Source organism: Girardinichthys multiradiatus, chromosome 6 (assembly GCF_021462225.1).
Source record: "Girardinichthys multiradiatus isolate DD_20200921_A chromosome 6, DD_fGirMul_XY1, whole genome shotgun sequence".
In the NCBI taxonomy this organism is placed as follows: domain Eukaryota; kingdom Metazoa; phylum Chordata; class Actinopteri; order Cyprinodontiformes; family Goodeidae; genus Girardinichthys; species Girardinichthys multiradiatus.
The window spans coordinates 3,459,538-3,472,956 of record NC_061799.1 but is presented as its reverse complement, the minus strand read 5'-3'; the positions used below and the strand labels follow the sequence as shown (position 1 = coordinate 3,472,956).

Below are 13,419 nucleotides of genomic sequence, written 5' to 3'. Positions count from 1 at the left end.
AGAGATCACACTCTCGACAACAGACTTATAGAAGATATGCAGCATCTTTCTGCAAACACTGAAGGACCTAAGCTTCTTCAAGAAGTACAGTCTGCTCTGTCCCTTCTTGTAGATGGCTTCACAGTTGCAACTCCACTCCAGTCAGTTGTCCAGGTGAACACCGAGGTATTTATACTCCTCCACCACTTCCACTTCTTCTCCCATGATGGAAATAGTATTTGACCTATTCCTGTTTCTCTTAAAATCTACAATCATGTCTTTGGTTTTTTTATTTTGGAATTTTCTTTGTGGCCTTTATTTTGTAAGTTTACCGACAGGAAATGGGTCGAGAGAGGCGAAGACATGCAGCAAAGGTCAACAGAGTGTGTCTTGAACACGTGAAGGCTGCATCGAGGACTGTACATGAGTTATGAACAGGACCGGTGACAGGTGACAAAGGGCAGCCTTGCCGGAGTCCAACATGCACCGGGAACAGGTCGGACTTAGTGCTGGCAATGCGGACCAAACTCCTGCTCTGCTTGTACAGAGACCGGATGGCCCCTAATGAAGGGCCCCCGATTCCATACTGCTGGAGCACCCCCCACAGGGCACCACGAGGGACACAGTCGAATGCCTTCTCCAGGTCCACAAAACACATGTGAACCGGTTGGGCAAACTCCCATGAACCCTCAAGTACCCTGTAGAGGGTATAGAACGGGTCCAGTGTTCCACGGCTTGGACGAAAACCACACTGCTCCTCTCCTCTCCAATACCCTGTCATAGGTCTTACCAGGGAGGCTGAGGAATGTGATCCCCCTGTAGTTGAAACACACCCTCCGGTCACCCTTCTTATGAAGGGGGACCACCACCCCAGTCTGCCAGTTCACAGGCACTGTCCCTGACCGCCACGCAATGTTGAAGAGGCGTGTCAACCATGATAGCCCCACAACATCCAGAGACTTGAGGTAAAGACTATCAAAAAAAGTTGAAACTACCAGTTTACTATGTAAGAAAGACGCAGTCATTAATTGATTTGATCCTTGACTTTAGGCTATTTAGAAGCAGTGATGTGTTCACTGACAGAAGGTGGCTATGGAATTCCAATTCATCTTTTGTGTTGTTTTCTCTGCTGTTTTTGTTTTCTTTTTTAACACAAGATGCCCAATAAGGCCGTTCATGGCCCTTGGTTGCCATGACTCTCCATTTTCTTATCATGTGCGGTGTGCCAAACGAGAAGACTGAAAGAAAGTCACACAGGTCTAAAAATGAATGGGCTTTTTAAAAATGCTCCAGAAAAATGGCAGATGACAGTGAAGGGTTTAGTTTTAGTTGCAGGTGTTAATAATGTATTTTTAATGTATTCTGTAATTCTTTTTTTCCTGAGCTAATAAATGTAAACTAAAGGGTCTTCCCTGGGGCTATGGTCTTGTGTGTATGTGTAATGGCCGAGGGGAAGCATCAATAACCAATTTACCACCACATTATAACCTACTGTATCAAAAATGTTTAGTGACTAAAGATTCCCACCCCCAGCAGGCATCCTAGTAGGACTGGGAGCAAGAACCATCAGTTTACCCCACCTCTTTATCAGTAAGTGACAAGAGGTATTCAATGAGAGGTATCCTAAAGGATAGCTGTGCATACTTGTGTATTCTAGCCAAGGGGCCTTAGCTCATCTTTGGTGGATGGTCAGATGGATTCATACACTCAGAGGGCATTTAAAAAAAATAAGAACACACAACTGAAAAACAATCACTGAAATATAAGTGTTTAAAAAGCACAATGTGGTTTGTGTTTTTCTTTTGTGGTTATATCCAGTAGTTAATTTTTCTACCACTTGTTTTGTGTTTCACTGCAGCGTAACCTGACATTCGCCTGTGCTGAGTCCAATTCCTTTCCTGTCTACTTTAACTCGACATCCTTTCTGTGGCTGCCGGGTCAGAGGGACAGTGACACTCTTTCAGTAAGTCTGTCTTTCAGGACATGGAACCCCAACGGAGTGCTGATGTTCACACAGCTGGCTGAGGGTTGGTTGGAGTTGGGATTGATTGAAGGCAAGGTCACAGTCTACATAAACGTGACACAGAAGAGGAGCACACGTATTGACATTTCATCAGGTGAGCTAAGCTCTTTGTATATAGAATGACCTTGAAAAGCTTTTGGTTGTTCATCTTGTGTTGCTGCTAGTAAGTGGAGACAGGTGGAAGCCAGATTCATTTATTATTTTATTAAAATGTATCAAAAACACTTTACATTGAAGATCTCTCAGTTAAACTAAGAGATTGTAGGACTGGAAGTATTATAGGAGACCACTAATCAATAATCTAATGTATGCTGATTCTGTCCCCCAGAGGGTAACAGACCAGCTCAGTGTATTCTAGTTATAGTGAGCAGGACAACATCAAGTTGCTCTCTAGGAAGAGTGTTGTCATGATAGCCTGAACTAAACATGATCAAAGCCAAACCTTATTTTTATTTTTCTGATCGTGTCCATAGTCTGATAAAGTAAATGGAAGTAAAGTAAAATAAATATGTTTGCGAGAAAGTATATATGTGCAAAGATGAGGTCAAGCTTGATGTGTTTAAGCTTATGCTATTCTACTTTACACAACTTATCTATGGTGCAACTTGAAATAAGAATCAGCTTTATTGCCAAGTCTGTACAGAGAAACAAGGAATTTGACTCCGGTACACTTTGTTCTCAATAAAAAAAAATATTTTTTTAAATGTACAGTACAGACCAAAGGTTTGGACATACCTTCTCATTCAAAGAGTTTTCTTTATTTTCATGACAATGAATATTGTAGCTTCACACTGAAGGCATCAAAACTATTAATTAACACATGTGGAATTATATACTGAACAAAAAAGTGTGAAACAACTGAAACTAGAAAAATTTGCATTTCCTGCGAAAATGCAGTGTGAATGCTGTAAGCTGAATTTTTTAGCTGAAAGCTGGCAGAAACAAGCTGAAATTGACTAATGATAATCTGCTGAAATTTTATGAATTAGAAGAAAACAGGAATTCTAAACTCTTATTCAAAGCTGGCAGAAGGTGGCTAGGGTTGACAGCAGAATATCCGCTGAAATCCAATAAATTAGTAGAAATAGCAGAAACAGCAAAGAAAAACAGTCATCTTATATGTTTTGGCAGGAAGACTATTAACTATAAAACGACGTAACAAGGTGATGTTACCTCAAAAGTACTTGTTGAAATAGTTCTTGAAATGCAAGAACTGACAAAAACATTAAAAAAGCAGGAAAGAGCTGGACATAGTAGAGCTGAAAAAGCATAGACGGAAGCAGAATATAGACTACGAAGTTAAATTCAGTGCTAAAATATATTTAAAAAATGGCAGAAAATTCCGAAAAGAGTGAATTAAAAACAAATACCTGAAGAAACAAAAACAAACAGGTAATGTCCTAAAAAGGCAATGTGTTCATCAGCTAAGAGAGAAGAGAGAAGAAAGAGAAGCTAAAATGCTAACATTAGCAAATAGGCTATCACTAGCATGAAGGCTGATATTAATTTATCCCATCTACTATGCAAAAACAATGTATAAGCTGAAATGAGCTAAAATGCTAATGCTTACTACAGCCTATATTCAAAAGTCTATGAAATTGCCCTTTAAAATTATTCACTCTTGTTCAGGTGTTGGAACAGCAGTAGAAGCTGTTTAAGTAGCTGACATCAAATGGTCGCTGTTTTGATTCTCCACTGGGACCTATGAAGACGGTCTTATAAGTCACAGAGTAGTGGTTTCATTCTGGTTCTGAAGGTGATTTTGGACCTGGTTATGGTAGAGAGTCTCTAACTGGTTCTGATGGAGATTTCCTCTTGGTTCTGATGGAGTTTGGGTGGGGTTCTTGTGGAAATTCATTCCAGGTTCGGATGGAAGTTGGACCGGGTTCTGATGGAGGTTTCTTTCTTGTTCTGATAGAGTTTGGACCTGGTTCTAATCGTGGGTTCCTAACTAGTCTTGATGTGGAATTCCTCTTGGGTCTGATGGAGTTTGGGTCTGGTTCTGATGAATGTTGGACCTGGTTCTGATAGAAGGGTCCTCCTGACTCTGAAGAAGATTTGGACCTGGTTTTGGTGGAGTTTTCATACTGGTTCTGATAGGTTTGACCTGGTTCTGATAGACTTTTACCTAGTTCAGATGGAGTTTTGTACATGGTTCTGATGAAGATTTGTACCAGGTTCTGATGGAGTTTGGACCTGGTTCTAGTGGAGGGTCCCTAACTGGTTCTGATGGAGATTTCCTCTTGGTTCTGATGGAGTTTGGGTCTGGTTCTGATGTAGATATTTTCCTGGTTCTGATGGAGTTTGGGTATGGTTCTGATGGAGGGTTCCTATCTGGTTCTGATGGAGTTTCGGTCCAGTTCTGGTGGAGATTTGTTCCAGGTTCTGATGCTTCTTGTAACTGGTTCTGATAGCGGTTTCTTTCTGGTTCTGATTGAGTTTGGACCTGGTTCTGATAGTGGGTGCCTAACAGGTCCTGATGGAGAATTCCTCCTGGGTCTGATGGAGTATGGGTCTGGTTCTGATGAAGAATTCCTCCTGGTTCTGATGGAGTTCGGGTGTGGATTTGATGAATGTTGGACCTGGTTCTGATAGAAGGGACCTCCTGATTCTGAAGGAGATTTGGACCTGGTTCTTATAGAGGTTTCTTCCTGGTTCTGATGGAGTTTAGATCTGGTCCTGATGAATGCTTCTCCTTGGCTCTTATAGAATTTGGACCTGTTTCAGATGGAGGTTTGTACATGGTTCTGATGAAGATTTGTACCTGGTTCTGATAGAGTTTCCATCTGATTCTGATGGATTTCGGACGAGGGTCTGATGGAGTTTGGGTCTGGTTCTGATGAAGACTTGTTCCAGGTTCTGATGTGCTAACAGCCTATATGCAAAAGTCTTATGAAATTGCCTTTTAAATTTAATCACTGTTGTCTAGCTGTTAGAACAGCAGTACATGCTTTTTAAGTACTCAACACAAAATGGCCGCCATGTAGTTGCCTTCTATGAAGATGGTTAAAGGGTTAGAGGTCGGATCAGGTTTAGGCCATAAAAACGAATGAAAATGAATGGGAGCTGCTTCCTGATTTTGACAGATGGTTCCTCCTGGATCTGGTGAAGATTTGTACCTGATTCTGATAGTTTGGACTTGTTTCTGATGGATGCTTGTAGATGGTTCTGGTGAAGATTTGTTCAAGGTTCTTATGGAGATTTTTGCCAGGTTCTGGTGGAGTTGGGACCTGGTTTTGATTAAGATTTCTTCCTGGTTCTGATGAAGATTTGTACAAGGTTCTGATGGAAGTTTCTTCCTGGTTCTGATAGGTTTGACCTGGTTCTGATAGACTTTGGACCTGGTTGTGATGGAGGTTTGTACATGGTTCTGATGAAGATTTGTACTAGGTTCTGATGGAGTTTGGGTCTGGTTCTTATAGAGGTTTATTCCTGTTTATGATGGAATTTGGACCTGGTTCTGATACAGGTTTGTACCTAGTTGTGATACTGGTTTGTACCTGGTTCTGATGGAGATTGTTTCCTGGTTCTGATGGAGAGTCCCTAACTGGTTTTGATGGAGATTTTCTCCAGGTTCTGCTGGATTTCTGAACTGGTTCTGATAGAGGTTTCTTTCTGGTTCTGATTGAGTTTGGACCTGGTTCTGATAGTGGGAGAGAGAATATAAGTACACCCTTTCGTCAAAGTTTTTGACAGGGGGGCGGGACCTCCGGTGAGGGCGGGACTTCCGGTTGGTGCCATGTGGGCGCCATGTGGGCGGGAGGTCACGTGGTCAAACAGGGGGGTGTGTCCAAGGGGGCGTAACCGTGGATGCTGATTGGTTGTCGTCATTAGGGGTGATACCTTAAATGAGCCAATGAAAAACACAGAGGCGTGTTTGCTATAAATAGAACAAGACAAATATGGTATTATCTGAAACTGTTTGCATCAGCACCAATTAAAAATAGAGGGGGTGTGTTTGTAAGCATCGTTAAACCTTGAATAACCCAATGAAAACAATAGGGCGTGCTTTAGTGTTTACTTTAAATACAGAGATAAAACTCTGCACTTTACATGCAGCATTCGTTGGAAAAGAACACCCGTTCAACAATGGCTAGAGTTAAGAGAGTTTATCGTCAAGCGGAGGAAAAACGCAACGCGTGCCAAGATGATGATGAACAAGCAACTGCATCATCTACTTCCTCATCTGAGATACCTATCGGAATTCCCGTCATGACATACTCTACCGATGATGAGGATCCAACATCAACTTCAACAACCATGGTTGAAAATCAGACCTCGGGTCAGCCAAGAGGTATGTCAGTTCTGTGCGAAACCCCAGTGACCGTCTACCAGCATTCATCCCGTGAATTGAATGCTCCTAAGAAATCAACATACTACATCTGCAGGGTACAAAGACCCCCGTTCGACACTCTGCAGGAAGAACGGTCTTTGGAGCCATATTGGAGCCTGGTTGGCAGCTGGGGTTATATTTTCATGTATGAAATAGGAGAGCTTTGCCTGTATCAATTGGATCAAGATGAGGTATTTAATGGATCACTGGCTCTGTGTACTCTCACCCACAGCGACTGGGCTGTGTTAAGGCTTGCAATCCCGCACCTTAATGATACCCCTGAAACAGTCTCTAAGTAGGAGAGGGAGGAAGAAGAAGAAGAAAATGAACTGTCTCCTCGACCTGTAAAACGGGCGAGAATGTTTCATATACCATCCGATGTTGAAATAGCTGAGAGAGAACCTCTCTTTAGCGCAGTGTGGGGGTCAAAAACCACAGCAAATGGCCGCTGGTCTTTTCGGGCAAGCAGACGCAGGAACAACCGGACGAGTCCCTCAGATCTGTTTGTGTTGGAGGCTTTCAATCAGGACTGTAGCATATTCAAGACAATGCTGGCTCTGCCGTTTGAAGCTTGGGCAGAGAAGATGAGTGAAATTGGACATCGTCTTTCCGACCTTTTCCACAAGTCACGAAGTTGGATCGATGTCATGTCAGTGAAAAAAACCCTGACGTTTCCTGTTTTACGTTTAGAACGAACCCTCTTCTGAGGACTCGACCCTTCCTATGATATATATACGGGGGGGATAACTGCAAGCTCAAAGACACTGAGAATTGTATCATGAGAATGAGTGGACCGACACCATACAGGGATCTCTACAACCACCGAGCAGAGATCCACTTCGCTCCTGAGCACGATGAAAGGTTCAACATTGGACCATATCATCCGCCTTCCCCTGACCTCTTCTCACCATCCACCTCAACGTCCTCATTCTCAGAGAACCACTTCAGTTCTGCATCACCTACAGGATACAACATGAAATATCTACTGCTTTCTCCAGACCTCTGCTCACCATCGCCGCTATTCATGGCTGAGTCTGTAGACGCGAATGTCCTGCCTGAAGACATGAAGGTGGTCGTGGAGGAGGAGGTAGCCACCAGCTACTCACCCTCTACCGAAGCCCCTACACAAACCCTGGAACCAATGGAGGACCCTCAGCCTTCAGCAGAGGATGAGAGTAACCAGGAGGACGAAATTGACGGTTGGTTCTCAACCACCCTCATCAATACGGTGAAAACAGCGATACTTCATTTATTCAACATAACCTCTTTGAACTATCTCAGATAAACCTGCTATGGGTGTATAACGAACCACCCGAGCCAGCGTCAGCACCATTGCCTGGAGGTATTGGGGGAGGATTATTACCAAGTCAACTTTCAACGCATTGTACGACGACTCGTAACCCCCAAACTCGTTCCTGCTATTCAGAATCTTCTGGTACTTCGACGCATACAAGCGGATGACTTCAGAGTGAAGACGATTGCCAAGACGGTTTTATATGAACTGAAATCGGTACAAGGCATCCACAGTGCAATAGCGCACGTTTATGATTGCATGGTCGATGAGAAACATCTCAAACAACTTAACTCTGTTTCAGAGTGCTATGGACTGACAAACTGATCTCACATGTTTGATGACTTGCTGTATCATTTTTAGTATTCCAGTACTTATTATTAATTAATCTGCATTATATGATTTTTCTTCTTTTTTGTTTCTTTTTTTTTTTCTTTTTACTATTAAATACAATTAAAGTAGGAACATAGTAACCTTTCCCAAAAGTGTTGTTTAAAAGCTAGTAGTGTTTGAATTCATCTGCATTAATCTGCATTTTATCTGATTTTTTTTTTTTGTTTTACTATTAAATACAAAAATTAAAAAAAGGATAAATCTACCCTCCTGTGTGTTTTTTTCTCATTATTTAACAAGTAATCGGCAGAGTGAGCATAAGGCAGAGATGGCAGGAAGACAGCTGATGAAGAAAGTATATTATAGCCCTTCAAATCCGGGAAGTTTTGGGGGTGTAGATGGGCTGAGGAGGGTTATGCAAGATGAAACGGGAAAGAAGGTTGCGGTTGAAAAAGTTAAAGATTTTTTATCAGGAGAAGATACCTATACTCTACATAAACCTGCAAGAATAAAGTTCATAAAGTTCCCGAGAAACAGAGTTTTTATCACCAGACCATTGAGGCAGTTCCAGGCGGATCTCTGTGACATGCAAGCTCTGACCAAGGAAAATGATGGTTATAATTATTTATTAACAGTCATTGACATCTTTTCAAAAAGGGCGTATGTACAAGTTTTGAAGAGGAAAACAGCCGCTGAGGTGGTAAAGGCATTTGAATCAGTTTTTAAAGAAAGTCAGATCCCCAAAAAACTTCAGACTGATGCCGGTAAATAGTTTTTTTAACAAGAAATTTAAGGTTTTAATGGAGAAACACGGTATTGAACATTTTGCCACAGCGAGTGAAGCAAAAGCTTCAGTGGTTGAGAGATTTAACCGCACATTAAAAACAAGGATGTGGAGATATTTTACAGCTAACAATACCCGGCGGTACGTCGCTGTACTGCAAAACCTAGCTAGAAGCTACAACCATTCCTACCACTCCAGCATTAAAATGAACCCTATGGAAGTGACCTCAGAAAATGCCTTTCAAGTGTTTCAGAATCTGTATGATGTCAAGTCCAACATATATTGCAAGGACTCAGTGACAACGTTTAAATAAGGGGATCTTGTCAGAATATCCAAGGTCCGTGGAGTGTTTGACAAAAAATACGAACAGAGTTTTACGGATGAAGTGTTTACAGTGTATGAGCGGATACCCCGATCTCCTCCTGTATACAAACTCAAAGATTTGGATGGAGAACCTATCGAGGGTTCCTTTTACGCTGAGGAACTTCAAAAAGTAAAAATATTTAACGACAAGATGTATCAAGTGGAAAAAATATTAAAACGACGTACGGTCAAGGGAGTCAAACAGGTTTTTGTAAGCTGGAAAAACTGGCCTGAGAAATTCAACAGTTGGATCAAGTTTGATGAACTTCGAAACGTATAAAAAGGTTTGCACTAAACCTCACAGTTGACACAGCATCATGAACCGTCAGGTAGAGGATGATGGCTTTTATGTTACCATTCCATCTAACGCTAGCATGGAAGTGTTTAAAAATAATACCAGTTCAAGTTTCCATGTAAATTTAGCTCAACATATTGATTTAGAAGGCCAATGGATGGTTGCATTAGCAGAGATTTCATACCCTCATACATGGCATAATTTACCGGATTATGATGCCTACTTTGAATGGAGGAAGGTTGGTGATGTGGAGATCAATACGCAAAGGATCAGAAGTGGCTACTATAACAGCGTTATTCAACTCGAGACAGAGATGGAAATGTTTTTCAAAAAATTTAAATCGGGTTTCCGCATTAAATTCAGCAAAGTTCAAAAGAGATTTGCATTTCAAGCAAGCAGTCCGTATGAAATACGCTTCTTCAGCACTCTAGCTTATATGATGGGCATGAAACCAGGGGAATGGATTCATGTTTCTGAACCAAAACTGGCTCCTTTTCCGGCGGATATAAAGGCTGGTTTCTATCACCTATACTGTTACAGCGACGTGGTCAGCCCTCAAATAGTAGGCGACACTTTTGCACCTTTACTGCGGACCGTCAAAGTACAAGGCAAATTCAGTGATATGATTACTCTGACGTTTAACCCCGCCCACTACCTTCCAGTCTCCAGAAGACATATTGAAAATATCAATATAGAAATTAAATCGGACCAAAACGTTCCTGTAAAGTTCGTCTATGGAAAGACCGTCATAAGACTACACTTCAGACCGGTGATATCACAACGTAGCCTGAGATAAATGTTATTTGTATAAACTATTCCAGAGATATGTATATAACCTCTAAGACTGATTGGTTATCATTCATATTACCCTGGTCATTCAACACTGCATCAAGCAGGCAAGAGAGAACATGGCACAGCTAAGTCTGAGACGTGATCCAAATCGCTTTGTAAATTACTATGTAAGTATATCAGGGTATATCTGCCAGGGTTTTATGGGGCTCCGGTCATGTACGGACGCGGAATTGGATCATTATTTTCAAAATTATTCCGCTTCGTATCCCCTCTGGTTAAAAAAGGATTTGCAATTGCAAAACCCCATCTTAAAACGGCTGCATCAAATATCGCTTCGGATGTCATCGGTAGAGCCGTGAGTAAAATGAGTGGTTCTACACACACCGACGGTCAAGAAGGTTCAGGAATTATGGTTTTATCCAAAAGACCCAGAACAAGACCCCCTGGTGATCGTTTAAGGACGGTTAAAAAACAACGACAAATGCGAAAAAGGAGATCAGTCGGAGCAGACAAACGAAGAGGAAGGAAGTCTTCCGCAAGTTTTGATATATTTAAATAATGGCTCTTTTACATAACAAATCATCAGAGTGCACGCTGGCAGAGTTGGACTTATTTTCTGCCCCGATGACGCAGCTATCGATCGAAGATAAAATTTACACCGAGATCCAGCCTTTGTCAGCAATCACCGATGGAGGCCCGATCGAGTTTTTCATTCCGGGAAACGGAGAAAAGTATCTGGATCTCAACGATACGCTGTTGCATCTCAGAGTGAAAATTACTAACGAGGATGGAACAAACCTGCCAGATGATGCACCTGTAGGGCTCATTAACTACCCGTTAAACACCATCTTCAGTCAGTGTGATGTCACTCTCGGAGATCGAATGATTTCACAATCCAGCGCTACACATCCATATAGAGCTATGATTGAGACATTGTTAAACTTTTCTGAGGATTCTTTAAAAACCCAGTTTAGCTCTGGTCTTTTTTATAAAGACACTGCAGGTGCTCTGAACTCTATTGTTACAACTAACGGGCCAAATCAAGGTCTTAACAGTAGAGCAGGCTTTACGGCAAATTCCAGGGAGGTACATCTCCTAGGCCCCCTTCATGCAGGCATGTTTTTCTGTGAGAGACTTCTTTTAAACTCTGTTGACCTCAAAATTAAACTTACAAGAGCCAACAATGCCTTTTGTCTCATGACAGCAAGAGACTCCACTTACAAACTCAGGATATTAGGAGCATCTCTTTTCATCAAAAAAGTTACCGTCTCTCCAGCTGTAAGACTGGGGCACGCTTCAGCTTTAATGAAGGCAAATGCTCTGTATCCACTTTCACGTGTGAATGTAAAAATATATTCCATCCCTGAAAATTCAAGGGTATGCAACCAAGAGAATCTTTTCTTAGGCGTCTTTCCCAAGTATGTGGTGATTGCATTACTGGATCATGATGCTTTTACAGGAACACGCAATCTCAATCCGTTTGACTTTAATCATTTTGATATGGAATATTTAGCTTTGTGTAAGGATGGCAGACAAATTCCTGCTAAAGCCTTCCAGCCCAATTTTAACCAAGGTCATTCAGTGAGAGAGTATTACAACTTGTTTACGGCTACAGGACGACATCTAAAAGATCTTCCGCTGAGTAACACGTCAGGAATGTAATCAAGGATACTCTCTATTCACATTTAATCTTAACCCGGGCGAGGACACAGATGCTCTATCTCCAGTTTCCAGTGGAAATTTAAGATTGGAAATGTGCTTCAGAAACCCGTTGCCTCATACCACCACGCTGATCATTTTCGCTTGTTATGACTCTATTTTAGAGATTGATTCAAAGAGGCGTGTGCTGGTGGATTATTATTAATCTAATCAGACATGAATAATCATGAAATTGAGAGCCTGCTGCATCATCTGCTGGGAGATTTGTTTTGTGGTGTATGGCCGTGCGACCAGCTGCCGCTGCTAGCTGACAAATTTCCAGAGCCGGCCTTCTTTATCGTGAACACACATCCTTCACACATGCCTGGAGAACACTGGCTAGCTCTGACTTTGGATGAGAATGGTCAATCCAGCTTTTTTGACTCTTATGGATTCTCTCCGGATTTCGAGTTCTACCCGTCAAGCATCGTAACATTTTTAGAAGACAGATCCTCAAAAATATTGTATCATAATAATCAGCTTCAAAACACTCTGTCCACTGTGTGCGGTCACCATTGCATTTTTTATCTATGTCATAGAGTGTGCAGATTATCAATGCAGCAAGTGTTGTCGAAATGCACCGGAGATGTGATTAAGAATGATTTAATGGTATCTAACTTTGTGAAAAAATATCAGAAATGTGTCGTTAATCAAAGTTGTACATTTTATACTCACGGAACATGCTCTTTGGAGATATTTATGGATTGTTATGGAATTTAAATTGTCTTATTTTTTTTTTTCATTGTTTGTTTTTTTCTTATGATTTAATATTTGTGTAATGAAATCATATGTTAGTGTGTGAAGTAGAGAACGAAGCTAGACTTGAAAAATATTATCAATAAATATTTTATTGAATAAAAGAAATAGGCTACATGTTTCATTTTCTTATAACAGTTTATGGTGAAAATGTAATCCATCGGGGTGGTAGTGTCGTCTTACGAAGAGACTTTTTTGACCTCCCATCAGCATTTTTTGGATCTTCCAGCTCAGATCTCAACCAGTGGGGAGAATGAGTTATCTGCCTTCTTCTTCTTCTTCTTCTTCTCTGCTTAACGCTGGGGGGTGTACCCCCATTTTCAATCGATGTACCCTCTGTTTTGAAACGTCTATATTCTTCACGAGCATAAGGGTTAATGACTGAAGATATAGGGATGTTTACCTCTGACAAGGTGTGTAGAAAGTCAGACCATCCTCGGGTTTGTGATGCTCCAGATTTTTTAAACGGAAGCATGAGATTTTTTCAACAAATCAATCATGTGGGACCCTTTCACAACATTTCCTTTAAATACAAATTCACCTCGCGAAGTCCAACTCACTTCTTTCGGATAATTTCTTCAAAATGTACTCGGCATTTTTACGGTTGTGTTTAGGTAGGCTTTTCGGTACTTCCGTAAGAACCTCATCCTTAGGGGCCTTGTCCTGCCCTGGGCCTTGTTTTTCTTGGGACCGCTCATGTTCAGGAACCTCTGTGTCACGCTGCAGCGTTAAACTTACCCGCTGTTTTTCTTCTTTGACACCTTGCTTAATT

The 13,419-nt window shown here is 41.4% G+C and overlaps 1 protein-coding gene across 1 annotated transcript in view; it reads left to right on the top strand.

Annotated features, from left to right (window-relative positions):
• Positions 1–13,419, top strand: part of LOC124870104 (contactin-associated protein-like 2) — a 139,185-nt gene that overhangs the window by 36,189 nt on the left and 89,577 nt on the right. Inside the window, exon 8 of the mRNA XM_047368598.1 lies at positions 1,838–2,096. Within this exon, the coding sequence (XP_047224554.1) occupies positions 1,838–2,096 (259 nt within the window). The remainder of the gene's footprint in view (positions 1–1,837; positions 2,097–13,419) is intronic.